The 15,664-nt window shown below is 40.1% G+C and overlaps 1 protein-coding gene across 6 annotated transcripts in view; it reads left to right on the forward strand.

Annotated features, from left to right (window-relative positions):
• Positions 1–1,113: 1,113 nt before the first annotated feature.
• Positions 1,114–15,664, forward strand: part of TMBIM4 (transmembrane BAX inhibitor motif containing 4) — a 30,311-nt gene continuing 15,760 nt past the window's right edge. Inside the window, exons 1-2 of one of the 6 annotated variants that reach the window (XM_035256184.3) lie at positions 1,362–13,595; positions 13,946–14,024. In XM_035256184.3, coding sequence (XP_035112075.3) covers positions 14,000–14,024 — 25 coding nt within the window. In that variant the 5' untranslated portion in view covers positions 1,362–13,595; positions 13,946–13,999. Of the gene's footprint in view, positions 1,300–1,361; positions 14,025–15,664 lie in introns of those variants that run through there. The other 5 variants (XM_078338046.1, XM_078338045.1, XM_078338044.1 and 2 more) reach the window with 5 other exon arrangements.

Consider the following 15,664-nt stretch of genomic DNA (forward strand, 5'->3'; position numbering starts at 1 on the left):
CAAAAAATTAGCCGGGCGTGGTCACCTGACCTCAGGAGGTCGAGGCTGCTGTGAGCTGAGATAGCGCCACTGCACTCCAGCCTGGGCGACAGACTGAGACTCTGTCCCAAACAAACTAACAAAAGCAAATATAAATGATATGCTTGTAAAATGTTTGTAAAGTCATAAAATATAAAGTTTTCTTTTTCTTGTCATTATGGAAGTGAGGTTAGTTCTTTTGGCAAAAGCTTCTGAGAACGTCAAGTTTAAGGATTTAGTTTCAGAACAGAGTGTTCCACAGCTGTTCTAAATTCCACTTGCTAAGTGTTTGGGTGCTGTGGTTAAGGTGAGGACTGGGCAATGTGGGTAGATCAAAGTAAACTCATGAAAACAATTCCAAGGGACCCTAGGATGACACTACTCTGGGTATGTCTACATCTCTTTATATTGGAATGATAACAATATCATAAATATTCACTCTAATCCATTGTATTTGCTACTGTCATCTCTCTCTTAGAGTAGTACAACTTTATTCCCTTTTCTCTGCCTCTGGTCATGGCCCTCTCCAATGTATTCCACTTCTGCATAAGAATGATCTGGCCTTTGTTTAGCTATCCAGTTTCATTCTTTGCCCCCTGTCCCCTATACCAGCTGAGCTTCCGCGTCCCCCCTTTTGCAGACGTCGGTCCCTTGAGAACCAGCCTACATCACTACTTTCTCTGGTTGGCTGCTACTTGCCTTTCAGGATTAAATATTACTTCATTCAGAAAGCCTGGTTTATAGAAAGTGCTCAATAAATATAAGTATTATTACTAAAAATAATAGAAGTAAAAATGCACCCTCAGTGTGGTTGAAAGAGTGGATGAATGAGATGGGTATTTGCGGAGTGGATGGGTGACTGGGACACGGCTTCTATCACTTTAGCAACTCTCCTAGGTGAGAGGGCTTAAAAAGTATGTTGAGAACAATCTGAGAAAAGTTTCACTTCAGATGGCGCTGGGAACGCAAACCGTTTTCTCTTCCTTCCTAACCCGGAGCTATCCCCTCTATCTCCGCCCCCCTGGAATTATTGAGGCGACGCAATCGACTCGCTCGGGCTTCGCCCGCCGACGTCGCTCGGCTTGTTGGGGCTGGGCTTTTCTTCGCGGAAGTAGGTAGGAGGTGGTTGCGGTCAGCTGAGTGTCCTGGGCTTGGCAGTGGCTGGTAGGGGTACTGTTGCCGCCATGGCCGATCCCGATTCCCGGTACCCTTGCTCCTCAATCGAGGACGACTTCAACTATGGCAGCAACGTGGCCTCCGCCAGCGTGCACATCCGAATGGGTAGGTTGTCCCCTCCCCAGTGCCTCTCAGCCGGTTGTCCGCTCTGATCGGCGTCTAGAGGCGGATTTCCGGTTTCAGAGGGCTCGCCGCCGCCTCCCGGGACTCACGGGGAGCACTCGCTGAGCTCCCGGCCCTCCTTCCCCGGGGATCAGAGAACGGGCGCCCTCCTCCGGGAGTCGGGAGAGGCGCTCCCTCCTTTCCTTCCTAGGGGTTGTGTGACGGCTCCAGGCCCTGGAGGCCTGCGGCTCCTCCCTGTGCGCTCCTGATCCCCAGCTGGCGCCAACGTGTGAAGGGGCTGACAGAAACCGTCACAGCCTTAATTTGGCATCTTGAAGTGAAAAGAAACGTGGTGGAAATGAGTTCATAGATCACTGTGACGTACACAGGAGTGGAATCCAAGGCCTGATATTTTTGCTTAGTGGGGTTCGGTATTACAGGTTTATATTTATCGTCCTGTGCTAGGCCGGACGCCCCCTGACTGCTCTATTTCCTCTCCGCAGGGCCCAGAATGCATTGAGTGTTAATGAGCAAGTTGCTGGACACAGAAGCGTACTGTGTCAGTCAAAATGCTGTTAAAGTTATTATATAGTAGCCAGTGGGCAGAAATGTTTAAATTTAACAATGCTGAGCTTCCTCTAAGTGGAAGTCATTGCCTGCTCTAGTTTGGCCATTCAATCACTTAAGCAGCCCCAGACTTTCAGCCTGTCTAGGCCGCTGGGACTTTTTCTGGAAAAGGAAAGATGATGCGCTAACAATTTTGGTGCCTAGAACTTGTTCTGGAAAAGGGAAGATGAAGATAGTTCTGATGCGCCAAGAATCTTGGTGCCTAGCATTTATATTTTTGGAATTGAATTTTGAAATTATTTTGGCAAGTGAGCTCAGCTTTTTAAAAAAGTTGTGGTAAAATAGAGGCAACATAAAATTTACCATCTTAACTATTTTTTTCTTTGTTTTGAGACGGAGTTTCGCTGTTGTTACCCAGACTGGAGTGCAATGGCGCGATCTCGGCTCACCGCAACCCCCACCTCCTGGGTTCAAGCAATTCTGCCTCAGCCTCCCGAGTAGCTGGGACTACAGGCGTGCACCACCATGCCCAGCTAATTTTTGTATTTTTAGTAGAGACAGGGTTTCACTTTGTTGACCAGGATGGTCTCGCTCTCTTGACCTCGTGATCCACCCGCCTCGGCTTCCCAAAGTGCTGGGATTATAAGCCTGAGCCAGCGCGCCCGGCCCATCTTAACTGTTTTTAAGTGTACAGTTCAGTAGTGTTAAGTACATTCACATGGTTCTACACTGTTAAAACAAAAACTTTAGACACATTAAATTTAACAGAGTTTGAGCAAAGAATGATTTGGAATTGGGCAGGTCCCGGAACCAGAATAGGTTCAGAGTGACGGGGGCTGCCGCTGGTGGGAAATTTATGGAGAGAAAAAGAAAAATGATGTACAGAAAATAGAAGTCAGGTACAGAAACAGTTGATTGGTTACAGTTTGCCTTTTGCCCTATTTGAACATGGTTTGAACACTTGGCCAACTTTGATTGGCTGAAACTCAGTGATTGGTTCAAGCATAGATTACTTCCTATTTACATATTCAATTAGGTTATAGTTCACTATATATGGAGAAACCCTAGGCTGAACTTAAAATAGCTAAAGGAATAGCTTTAGACTAAACTTATATAGCATCCGACATCCAGATTTTAATCTTACAAATCGGAAACTCTGTAGGTATTACAACTCCCCATTCCTTCCTTCCCCCAGTCCCTGGAACCATCATTTCACTTTCTCTCTCTGTGAATTTGGCTACTGTCGATACAATCACTATTTGTTTTTTGTGATTGGCTTATTTCAAGCAGTGTAATGTCTTCATATATCCGTATTGTGGCAATGTCAGAATTTCCTTTTTTTTTTTTGAGACAGGGTCTTACTCTGTCACCCACGCTGGAGTGCAGTGGTGAGATCACTGCTCACTGCAGCCTCTACCTTCTGGGCTCAGGTGATCCTCCCACTTCAGTCTCCCAAATAGCTGGGACTACAAGTACAAGTCACCATGCCTGGCTAGGTTGTTTGTATTTTTGGTAGAGATGAGTTTCACCATGTTGCCCAGGCCAATCTGAACTCTTGGACTCAAGCGATCCTCCCACCTTAGCCTCCCAAGATACTGGGATTATAGGCATGAACCACTGCACCTGGCTGCAGAATTTCCTTTTTAAGGCAGTAATATTACTTTGTATATATATACCAAATTTTGTTTATTCATCCATTGATGGACATTTGTGTTGCTTCTACTTCTTGACTGTTTTGAATAATGCTGTCATGAATATAGGTGTGCACATACCTCTTCAAGACCCTGCTTTAATTCTTTTGAATATATACCCAGAAGTGGAATCACTGGATTGTGTAGTAGTTCTATTTTTAATTATTTAAGGAACTGCCATACTGTTTTCGGTAGGGGCTACATCATTTTACATTCTCAGCAACAGTGCACAAGGGTTCGCCTTTTTCTACATCCTTGCCAATACATTTTGTTCTTTTATTTTTTAAAATGAAAGTAGCCATCAAATGAGTGTGAGGTGATATGTCTTTTATGTTTTGATTTGCATTTCTCTAATGATTTAATGATGTTGCACATTTTAAAAATATGCTTGTGCGGCATTTATACATCTTCTTTGGAGAAATGTTATTCAAGTCCTTTGCCCAATTGAAAAAAAAAAGACTTTATTTTTTTTAAAAGCAATTTTAGGTTTATAGCAAAATTTAGCAGAAAGAACAGAGTTCTTATATACCCTTTCTGCTTCAACCCAAGCCTCTTGCACTAATAATGTTCTGTCCCAGAGTGGTATGTTTGTTACAATCAGTGAATCTAGACTGATACCTCATTATCACTCGAAGACCATAGTTTACATTAAGGTTCGCTTTTAGTGTCGTACAGTCTATGAGTTTGACAAATGTTTAATGAGATGTATCCACTATTATAATATCATACAGAATAGTTTCACTGCCTTAAAAAAAATTCCTCTGTGGTCTGCCCATTCATCCCTCCCTTCCTGCTGATCTTGTATTGTCTCCATAGTTTTGTCTTTTCCCAAATATTGTATAGTTGAAATAATTATATAACCTTTCGGATTGGCCTTTTTCACTTATAATATGCATTTAAGGTTTTCTACATGTCTTTGCATGGCTTGATAGCTCATTTTTCTTTAACACTAAATATATTCCATTGTTTGGATGTACTACAGTTTATTCCTTCACCTACTGAAGGAAATCTTGGCTGCTTCAAGTTTTGTCAATAAAGCTGTTTTGTAGATGTCCACATGCAGGTTTTTGTGTGACCATAAGTTTTCAACTCATTTGGGTAAATACCAAGCAGCACAATTGCTGTGTTGTATAGTAAGAGCATGTTTAGTTTCATAAGATATCACCAAACTGTCTTACAAAGTGGCTGTACTATTTTGCACTTCCACCAGCAATGAATGAGAGTTCTTGTTGGTTCCACATACTCGCCAGCATTGGATGATGTCAGTGTTTTGGATTTTGGCCATTTAACAGGTGTGTAGTGGCATCTCCTTTTCGCTTTAACTTGTAATTCTCTAATGATTTATAATGTTCAACATCCTTTCATATACTTATTTGCCATCTGTTGTTTTTATTTTGTTGTTTCTTGTTCTTCTTATTTTTTCTTCCTTTTTCTTTTTCTTTTTTTTCAAGACAAAGTATCACTCTTTCTCTCAGACTGGAGTACAGTGATACAATTACAGCTCACTGCAGCCTCAATGTCCCAGGTGCAGACGATCCTCCCACCTCAGCCTCCTGAGTAGCTGGAACTACAGGCACATGCCATCATGCCTAGCTAATTTTTTTTTGTATTTTTAGAAGAGACGGGGTTTTGCCATGTTGCTCAAGCTGATCTCAAACTCCTAGGCTCAAGTGATCCAAAGTGCCAGAATTTCAGGCATAAGCCACTGTGCCCAGCCAATCAAATGAGAAAAGGGCAGTCTCTTTAACAAATGGTGTTGGGAAAATTGAATATCCACATGCAAAAGAATGAAATTAAACCCTTACCTTATACCATATACAAAAATTACCTCAAAAAAGATCAAAGACCTAAATGTAAGACCTAAAACTATAAAACTCTTAAAAAAAATAGGAGGACATTGGATTTGGTAATGGATTTCTTAGACATGACATTAAAAACAGGCAACAAAAGTAAAAATAGATAAATTGGACTACATCAAAATTTAAAACCTCTGTGTATCAAAGAACACAACAGCCAAAAGGCCTATAAAATGGGTGAAAATATTTGCCAATCATATATCCTGTAAGGGGCTAATATCCAGAATACATAAAGAAATTCTGATTGGGCACAATGGCTCACGCCTGTAATCCCAGCACTTTGGGAGGCTGAGGCAGGCGGATCACAAGGTCAGGAGTTTGAGACCAGCCTGACCAACATGGTAAAATCCTGTCTCTACTAAAAATACAAAAATTAGCCAGGTGCTGGCATGCACCTGTAATCCTGGTTATTCAGGAGACTGAAGCAGGAGAATTGCTTGAACCCAGGAGGTAGAGGCTGCAGTGAGCCGAGATTGGGCCACTGCACTTCAGCCTGAGCAACAGAGGGACCTTTTCTTTTTTCTCAAAAAAAGAAAAGAGAAAATGAAATCCTACGATTCAATAACAAAATAAAACCTGATTTTAAAGTGAAGAAAGTCAAAATAATAAGACAAAATACATACTGAGAGAAAATATTTGCAAAAGGTATACCTAATTAAGGACTGTTATCCAAAATACACAAAAACTCTTAAAACTCTACAATAAGAAGACATATATTTATCTGCAAAAGACTTGAACAAATACCCCACTAAAGAATATTCACAAGGTTGGGTACAGTAGCTCACACCTACAATCCCAGCATTTTGGGAGGCCAAGGTGGGAGAATTCACCTGAGCTTGGGAAGTTGAGGCTGCAGCAAGCTATGATTGTGCCACTGTACTCCAGCCTGGGCAACAGAGTGAGAGCGTGTCTCAAAAAAAAAAAAAAAGATCTTATATTGATTTATTATTGGAGCTCTGTTGTATTCCATGAGATGGAGTCTCCCTCTGTCCCAGGCTGGAGTGCAGTGGTGCGATCTTGGCTCACTGCAACTTTCATGTCCTGGGTTCAAGCTATTTTTGGCCTCAGCTTCCTGAGTAGCTGGGAGTACAGGTGCCAGCCACCATGCCCAGCTAATTTTTTTGTGTTTTTAGTAGAGACAAGGTTTCACCATGTTGGCCAGGATGGTCTTGATCTCCTGACTTTGTGATCCGCTCACCTTGGCCTCCCAAAATGCTGGGATTACAGGCATGAGCCACTGCACCTGGTCTTAAATATTTCTTTCTAAGAAAATAGATTTGCCTGCCTCTTTCGTCAGTCTCTCAGCTTTCTTGGAATTTGGGGTAGGTTTGCATAGAACTGCTACTGTGGAACAATGACGTTTATTATGCTGAGGTAGTTTCTTTCAGTTTTTATTTTATTGAGTGTTTTTATCATGAAGGGTTGTGGAATTTTGTCAAAAGCTTTTTCTGCATCAGTTGAGGTGATCATATTTCTTTTTCCCCCAACATTCTGTATATGTGCTGATACATTGAGTAATTTTCATGTATTGAACCATCATCACAGTTCAGGAATAAATGGTGCTTGGTGATGATCTTTTAATGTGCTATTGAATTCTGTTTGCTAGTATATTGTTGAGGATTTTTGCATCAGTATTCATCAGGGGCATTGCCCTGTAGTTTTCTTGTAGTGTCATTGGCTTTGGTATCAGGGTAATGCTGGCTTCATAAAATGAGTTTGAAGGGTTTCCTCCTCTTCAGGTTTTTGGAAGAGTTTGAGAATTTGTGTTGAAGCTCAGCTTTCTAAAGGATATGTCTCTTAAACCAATAAGGTATTCTCAGATTCTATCTAATAGGATTTGGTTCTGTGTCCCCACCCAAATCACACCTTAAATTGTAGTTCCTATCATCCTCATATGCTGTGAGAGGGACCAAGTGGGAGGTAATTTAATCACAGGGGTGGTTACAGTCATACTGTTCTTGTGATAGTGAGTGAGTTCTCACTAGATCTGATGGTTTTATAAGGGGCTTTCCCCCCTTTTGCTTGACACTTCCCCTTCCTGCTGCCATGAAAAGAAAGAAGGACATGTTTGCTTCCCCTTCCGCTGTGACTGTAAGTTTACTGAGGCCCCCCCACCCCCACCGGTGTAGAAATGGGAGTCAATTAAATGTCTTTCCTTTATAAATTACCCAGTCTGGGCAGTTCTTTATAGCAGCATGAGAACGGACTAATACACCATCCAACTGTAAAATGAACAATGACAATGTGATTGATACATTAGAGTAATAAACAACTAGGACTGCAAGTACTAAGGAGTACATGAGAACTATCTAACTTATAGATATCCCAAGGAGAAAGATAGTCCCCTGCTAGTCCCAGAAATGAGGAAGAGAGAGAATAGGTCACTTCAGGGAAGGACAGAGATAGAAAATGGCAGCCATTGCAGGAAATTAAATGACTGTAGAGGTGGTATCTGATGTATGAATAGAAGGCACTCATTAGAGGCCTTGGTGACTCAAGGCACTGCCATTAAGAAAACGTTTGAATCATTAACATACATTTAATAAATATATTTTTTGGACAACCCCTTTCTAGATGCTACTAATGAAGCATCTACTGTAAAGACAGTGAGGTAAATAAAAGTTTTGGAAGTCACAGTCACTGTTCTTAAGGCATTAGTTAAATTGGCTACTAGCCAAACTATGATTGCAGCTTAATTAAATTCTAAAGTGCCAAGTTTGGAGGGCGTTTGGGGAAGGAATCAAGAGTGTGTTGTTGAAGACAGTATAAAACACAGAGACAAAGCTGTAAATTAAACATTTTGTTTGGGAATTAAAAAAATTGCAACTTGGGGTATACATGCAGATCGGGGTGGTTTGCAGTACATCTGAGGAACAAGGAAAAGGTTGGGGATTTTATTAGAAAGAACAATGTTAAATATTGCTTTGCAAGAACCTTCATTGGCACTAGAGAAGCCTCTAGGAATTGGCAAGCAGCTATTCTGATAGTCACAGCAGGTTGTTTCAGCAGCTGCTAGGTAAAACCAGGCTGTTCACCCTGAATGAGTTTTCTCCCTGGCCCCTCGACTCTTATTTAGTTGGGTATGACAGGAATGACCCAGTTCATATATACTGAACTGGAATAATGTGAACTGGAGTAATCTAGGAGAGCTGTAAGAGGAAGTAAAATCCCGGTGGAGGACTGGGTTTGCATATAGTCGTCACTCTTTTTCTGTGGCAGATACGTTCCATATTGTGTTAATGCAATAACTGTTAATAAGATAGAACAAATATAGCAATATGCTGTAATAATAGTTATATGAATTGGTCTCTCTTTCTCTCTCAAAATATCTTATTGTAAGTAGTATTTCCAGACTGTAGTTGACTGTGGGTAACTGAAACCTTGAAAAGGCAGACAAGAGAGAAATGTTGTTTGTGAAGGGAATTCATGGGGTGGAGATAGAAGGCCTTAGAAATAGAAATTCCATTTGACCCAGCAATCCCATTACTGGGTATATACCCAAAGGACTATAAATCATTCTACTATAAGGACACATGCACACGAATGTTCACTGCAGCACTGTTTACAATAGCAAAGACCTGGAATCAACCCAAATGCCCATTGATGATAGACTGGATTGGGAAAATGTGGCACATATACACCATGGAATATTATGCAGCAATCAGAAATGATGAGTTCGTGTCGTTTGTAGGGACATGGATGAATCTGGAGAACATCATTCTCAGCAAACTGACACAAGAACAGAAAATGAAACACCACATATTCTCACTCATAGGCGGGTGATGAAAAATGAGAACACATGGACACAGAGAGGGGAGTACTAAACACTGGGGTCTATTGGGGGGAAAAGGAGAGGGCCAGTGGGAGGGGGAGGTGGGGAGGGATAGCCTGGGGAGAAACGCCAAATGTGGGTGAAGGGGTGAAAGCAAACAGAACACACTGCCATGTGTGTACCTATGCAACTGTATTGCATGCTCTGCACATGTACCCCAAAACCTAAAATGCAATAAAAAAATAAGAAAAAAAAAAAAAGAATTTGTGATGAGGCATGGAAAGGTGAGAATGACATTATACATACATTATAGTGAGAAGAATGGCCATTTTCTTGGTGATGTTGGGGAATAACACAGTGTAGTAGAAAGAGCCCTGGATTTAAGGGTGTGAAAATTAAACACAGTCCTGGTTGATAGCAATGTAGAGAGGCAGGGTACTTTGCTTTTCTGATTCTTAGATTCCTTATCTGTAAAAGAGGCATAATTGCTGTCCTTCCGACCATACCAGGTTGTTTTAAGGGTATTTTTATTTTAAATACTCCTCCAACGTTGTTCTCCCAAAGCGCTGGGATTACAGGCAGTTATTTTATTTTAAATACTCCTCCAACGTTGGTCTCCCAAAGCGCTGGGATTACAGGCATGAGCTAATGCACCTGGCCTATAGACTTTTAAGGAAAGCATTAATTTTATTCTTGATTTGCTTCTATGTACCTCACATCACTATAACAGTGCTGACTGCAATACCAGATACTCAGCATCTGTTCACTCACAAATATTTAAATTAGGTAGGAGCATTTTATGTAGGAGTCCTTATCACTAGGTTGGTAACTTAAGCTGACTACACTGGTACTAAATAAGTGGTTCTCTTTTGTCATTGGTGTGTTACTACTTAAAAGGTTAAAAATGCTCTACTCAAAAAAAAAAAAAAGCAAATTAGCTGCTTGTAATGTATACTTTTTCTGAAAGATACTTTTTGAATATTATACATCTAAAATGTCAAGGTTCATTGGTGGAAAACAAATCATGAAGCTACAAAAAATTATGTGAGAATGAATTTCTGAGTGTAGTCTCTAACTTAAGCACACTTTTATAGTGCTGATTAAGCTAGTATATATAACTAGTCTATTGTAATATATATGCCATATATAATAGTCTGTTAAGCTAGTTTATTCTGCAATAGTCTTTCATAGTATGTATATACCATAATTTATTTAACCATCCCCACTTGATGGTTGTTACCTTTCTTTTTTTAATTCCTTTTCTTTTTTTAATAGTGCTTCAGGGAACATCCTTCTATATCTTTGTAAATTTCTACATTATGACTTTACTATAAATTTTTGGAAGTGAAATAGAGTCAGAAGAGCATGTGCATTTTAAATTTGATTGATTCAATCAGTTCTCCTCGAGAGATTGTACCTTCAGCAAACAATATATGAGGTTACCTTCTGCATCCTCACCAATACTGAATATCATCAGACTTTTTCATCTTTGGCAATCTGGTAGATTAGGGGTGATGAACATTTTCTACAAAAGGCCAGGTAGGAAATATATTCAGCTTTCTGGGCCATAAGATCTCTGTTCCAGCTCCTCAACTCTGTCATTGTGCAAAAGCAGTTGTAGAAGATACATAAGTAAGTGAGGGTGATTGTGTCCCAATAAAACTTCAGTTACAAAACCAGGTAGTGGGCTGGCTTTGGCCTGTGGGCCATACTTTGCTGACTCTTTTGGTAGGTGAAAAATATATTCATGTTTTAATTTGTGTTTCTTTTAACTATATTAGTGAAGGTGAGCATTTTTCTTTGTTTACAAAACTTAATTCAGCGCTGTCTTAAATGTTAGGGATATAATGGTGACCAGACAGTGTCTCAGTCCTCCAGAGTTGTCATTTGGATGGGGCAGTAGGAAAGACAGACCCTAAAGAGGTAAGCAAATAAATAACCCTCTAGCTATGATAAGTTCTCTGAAGAAAAGAAACAGAGGTGAGAGTAGAAACTAGAGTTTAGGGTGGCAGCTATTTTAGTTAAGAGGAAGAACTCTTAAGGGAGATGGTCGGTGGATTGTATGAGAAGGAGCTAGCCAGGCAGATTAGCTATCTATTGCTTTGTAACAAATTATCCCCAAATTTAGTGGCTTAACACAGAAAGTATTTATAACACACAGTTTCTGAATGTCAGGAATTTGGGAGAGTCTTACCTAGGTTGTTCTGATTCAGGGTCTCTCATGAAGCCCAAGTCAGGATGCTGGCCAGGACTGCAGTCACCTGAAGGCTTGACTAGGCTGGTGGATCTGCTTTCGGGAAATTTTGCTCCCATGGCTATTGACTGGAGGCCTCAGTTCCTTACTATATGAACCTCTTCATAGGGCTGCTTGAGTGTCCTCATGACATGGCAGCTGACTTTTTCCAGAGCAAGCAGTCCATGGGAGAGCAAGGAAGAAGCCTCAATGCCTTTTATGACCTGTATGTGTCATGGAATCACATACATCATTACATCTTCCTTATTCTCTGTTCACCGGAAGTAAGTCACTAAGTCTAGTCCTTACTCAAGGGGAGGGGATTTAGGCTCCACCTAGTGAAGCTAGTGCTGAATAATCTAGCCATATTTTAAACCACCACAGTCTTCCCCTCTGGTCACAAATTATTTATCTGTTGTCCATATGCAAGTTAAGATCCTCCAAATTACCCCAGTATAGCATCATCTCAAAGTCTAGAATCTTATCATTTAAGTCAGCCCTAGGTGTTGATGAAGCTCACTGGGTATAGTTCCTTGGGAGTAGTTCCTTAAGTACAGCTCCCCTCAAAGACTTTTAAACTAAAAAGACAAATCATCTCTACTGCCATATTCAACATCTGGTGGTGGATAATATGAGGTGGTATTTTTGTCAATGTAATTCTTCAGAAAACTTTGTAGGCGTCCTGTGATTCTTACTGGGTTTTATTTCATTCAGTAATAAAAGCCACACCCAAAAATGTCTTAGCATGAACTTTGGCTGAAACTGAGTGGCGACTTCTTTAAGCTTCTCAAAAGCCCTGTTGTTTGAATGTTTTTTTTTTTTTTTTTTTGAGGCACAATTTTGGATATTTGTGAGGTCTTAACTAAGGATTTTACAGTTATACCCTTTATGTATTTTTTGTTGTCCCTTGAGTCAGAAGCCTTTCCTCTTTTTGTTTTAACGGTTCTTCCTTTAGCTGTATATGTCTTCTCTTATATTTTAGTATAAACAGCAAGAAGCCAGCAGGTACCTTCAACACTCTGGAAATCTCCTTAGTTTGATCACCCTCTTCATTAAGCACAATTTCTACGTTTGATGTAACTGTAGCTAACAGTGTTGCTCAAGTTTTTATCAGTATATAATAAGATTTCTCTTGCCTCCAGTTTGTACAAAATTTTACTCACTTTCCTTTTAGCCCTCACCTGCACCAGCCTCAAAGGCATTAATTTTCTACAAAACAGTTTCTTCAAGGTTCTTTTAGCTTTCACCTCACAGATCTGCCAGCTTCCATCTATTGCCTGATTCCAAAGGCTCTCTCCCATATTTTAGGAGTTGGGTACGACCAGGAGAAATATTAATTCTGTTGGTGTCACAAATTACCCCGAACCTTAGTGGTTTAAATGAATACACATTATTTCAGTTTCTGAGAGTCAAGAATCTGTGTAGTTTTAGTTCAGGGTTTGTCCTAGGTTGTGGTCCAGATATTGGCTATTGCTGGTCACCTGGAGGCTTGACTGGGGATGAAGGGTGTGCTTCCAGACAGGCTACTCATAGGGCTATTCATAGGAGGCCTCAGTTTCTCACTGGCTGTTGGCGGGAGACCTTACTTTCCTACCACATGTGTTTTTCCACAGGGCTCCCTGAATTTCCTCACAACATATCTGGCCTTCCCTAGAGTATGCATTCTTAATGGAGTGCTATTGACCCCATTAGGTGACAATTGGTTCTTTAGAGGGATCTAAAGATCTAAAAAACTTAAGATTTTATAGTGACATATATCCTTCCAAAGGGTGATGGTACCTAAACATGTAAACAGTGTATTTGTGGCATTAAAATTTTGTTGGGGGCCTATTAGGAATAAAATATCTAGAAGGCTATCAGGTGAGGAATAATGAAAACAAGGTTGAGAAACACCATCTCAAAGGAAATGATCTAAGAAAGAGCAGGATTTGGAAGCCATAATGCCATTTATGACTTGGTCTTAGAAGTAACACACTGCCACTTTTGCATCATTCTTTTTGTTAGGACTCACTTGAAGGGAGTATCAAAGAATTGTGACATCTTAAATCACCACTGCATGTAAAGAAGGATAAGGGCATTCCAAGTAGAGGAAACAGCAAGTGCCAAGGCCCTGAAGCAGGAAGATGACTAATGTGGGTAAAGCATGGTGAGGGAGAGTGCTATGAGATGAGATTGGAAAGGTACTACATCATGTAGGATCTTGCAGGCCCTATAAAAGCTTTTACATTTTAAGTGAAATGATTATTTAAGTATTTAAGCAGGGTCACATGATATTGTTTACTTTTTAAAAAGATCACTTTGACAAGAGTGTGTGGAGAAATAGGTGGGACAAGAGTGAAAGCATGGGGACCAATTAGAAGGTTCTTCCAGGGGTCCAGGTGAGAGATCAGGCACACTTTGACTAGGGAGGTAGCAAAGGAGACCAAAAGAGGCAGATATGTTGCACTTTCAAAGTAGAACTACAGTAGTTGCTGACAGATTGGGAACAGGGAGGGGGAAATCAAAGATGACTTCTATGTTTGGCTTGGAGGATGTTGGTGCTGGTTATCGATGAGAAGATTGGGAGAACAGCAAAGTTGGATAAATGAAAAGCTCCGATTTTAGCCATGGTAAGTTTGAGATATAGAAGGGGAGAAATCAGTATTCAACAAAAATTGGAAAATCTTGCTGTGTGACTAGTTTTCTTTTCATATTAAATCTTTTTTAGATTTTCCTGAGAGCTGTATATGCATGTCCTTTTCTACTTTTTATATTATTCACAGTGGGTATCAGTACTGCTTTTGTCTGGGATTTGACTTATGATACCAGAATATAGAAAAAGTTGTGGTCTGGAATATATACATAAGGATAATTTTTTTAGTATGAATTTAAAGGCTTAGCACAAGTTTCCTTAAAATGTTTTTAATTGCAATAGTAATACATATTGCTAGTATCTAAAAAACACAGATTAGCAGATAACTGAACATGAAAATTATCTTTAGTATTACTGTTCAGAGAATACAAACACCTTAATATATATTTTTCTAGTCTTTTATTTCATATGTACTTGTGTGCATACACACATATGCAAATAAACATTAGATCTTAATGTGCACAGTGTTTTGAGCTGTAGACAGTTTTACAAAATGGTAAGAAATAACATTAATTTTCACTGCTTAATTGAGAATATATACCATATGGATTGGCTTTGAGTTGCATGAGGTACATAATAGGGTGTCGAAAATAAAGAATACATTCCAGGGCCAGTCAGAGTGTCTGATGCCTGTAATCCCAACACTTTGGGAGGCCAAGGTGGGTGGATCGCTTGAGCCCAGGAGTTCAAGACTGGCCTGGCAACGTGATGAAACCCCATCTCTACAAAATATAGAAAAAAATTAGCTGGGCGTAGTGGCAGGTGCCTGTAGTCCTAGCTACTGGGGAGGCTGGTAGGAGAATTGCATGAGCCCTGGAGTTGGGGTTGCCATGAACTGTGATCACACCACTGCACTTAAGCCTGGGGCAAAGTGAGACCCTGTCTCTTTCTCTCTCTCTCTTTTACACACACACACACACACACACACACACACACACATCTTGGTGTGGTGTTGTGGGCCTGTATTCCCAGCTACTTGGGAGGCTGAGGCTAGAGGATGGCTTGAGTCCAGGACATGGAGGCTATAGTGTAAAGAATATGATTTTTTTTTTCCATAGTCCAGAATATCCCTTGCAGGTGTAATGGCTTGACCTTTGGTTTAATAATTAAGTTTGTAGAAAGATAGCCCAGATAACATTGTCCATGCCAGTAGTATATTCTTTACTCTGCTTTTATGAAAAAAGATAGAAATGACCTCCCAGACCATGCAGATATCAGGGCCTGTAAGAAAGTAAGAAAGTAAGTCATAGATCTGCTGTGGAGTTGAGCACTATTCATCTCTAGGCCAAAATACAATGGACACTCAGGGTTCTTGTGAGTCACTGGTTAAATTATATGTCAAATAAAATCTGTTTAAGACATTAGGAAAAACTCACTAGATTTTGGAAAGAGTGCCAGAGGGAAAAATTAATTTAGATTTAATATTTGGGCATTTTGATGATTAAATCCTTAGTATTCATGGAAATTCCCTTATTCTTGTGAAAGATTTATTTTATTTTTATTAACTTGATAATTGGCTGACATGCCATCAAAGCACTTCACCCTTCTTTGGGAAACCAAGGTCTTTAGTAGGAATATTTTTCAAAAGGAATATCCACCATAATGTTCATTTACCAT

The sequence above is a fragment of the Callithrix jacchus genome, chromosome 9 (assembly GCF_049354715.1).
Source record: "Callithrix jacchus isolate 240 chromosome 9, calJac240_pri, whole genome shotgun sequence".
Lineage (NCBI taxonomy): Eukaryota > Metazoa > Chordata > Mammalia > Primates > Cebidae > Callithrix > Callithrix jacchus.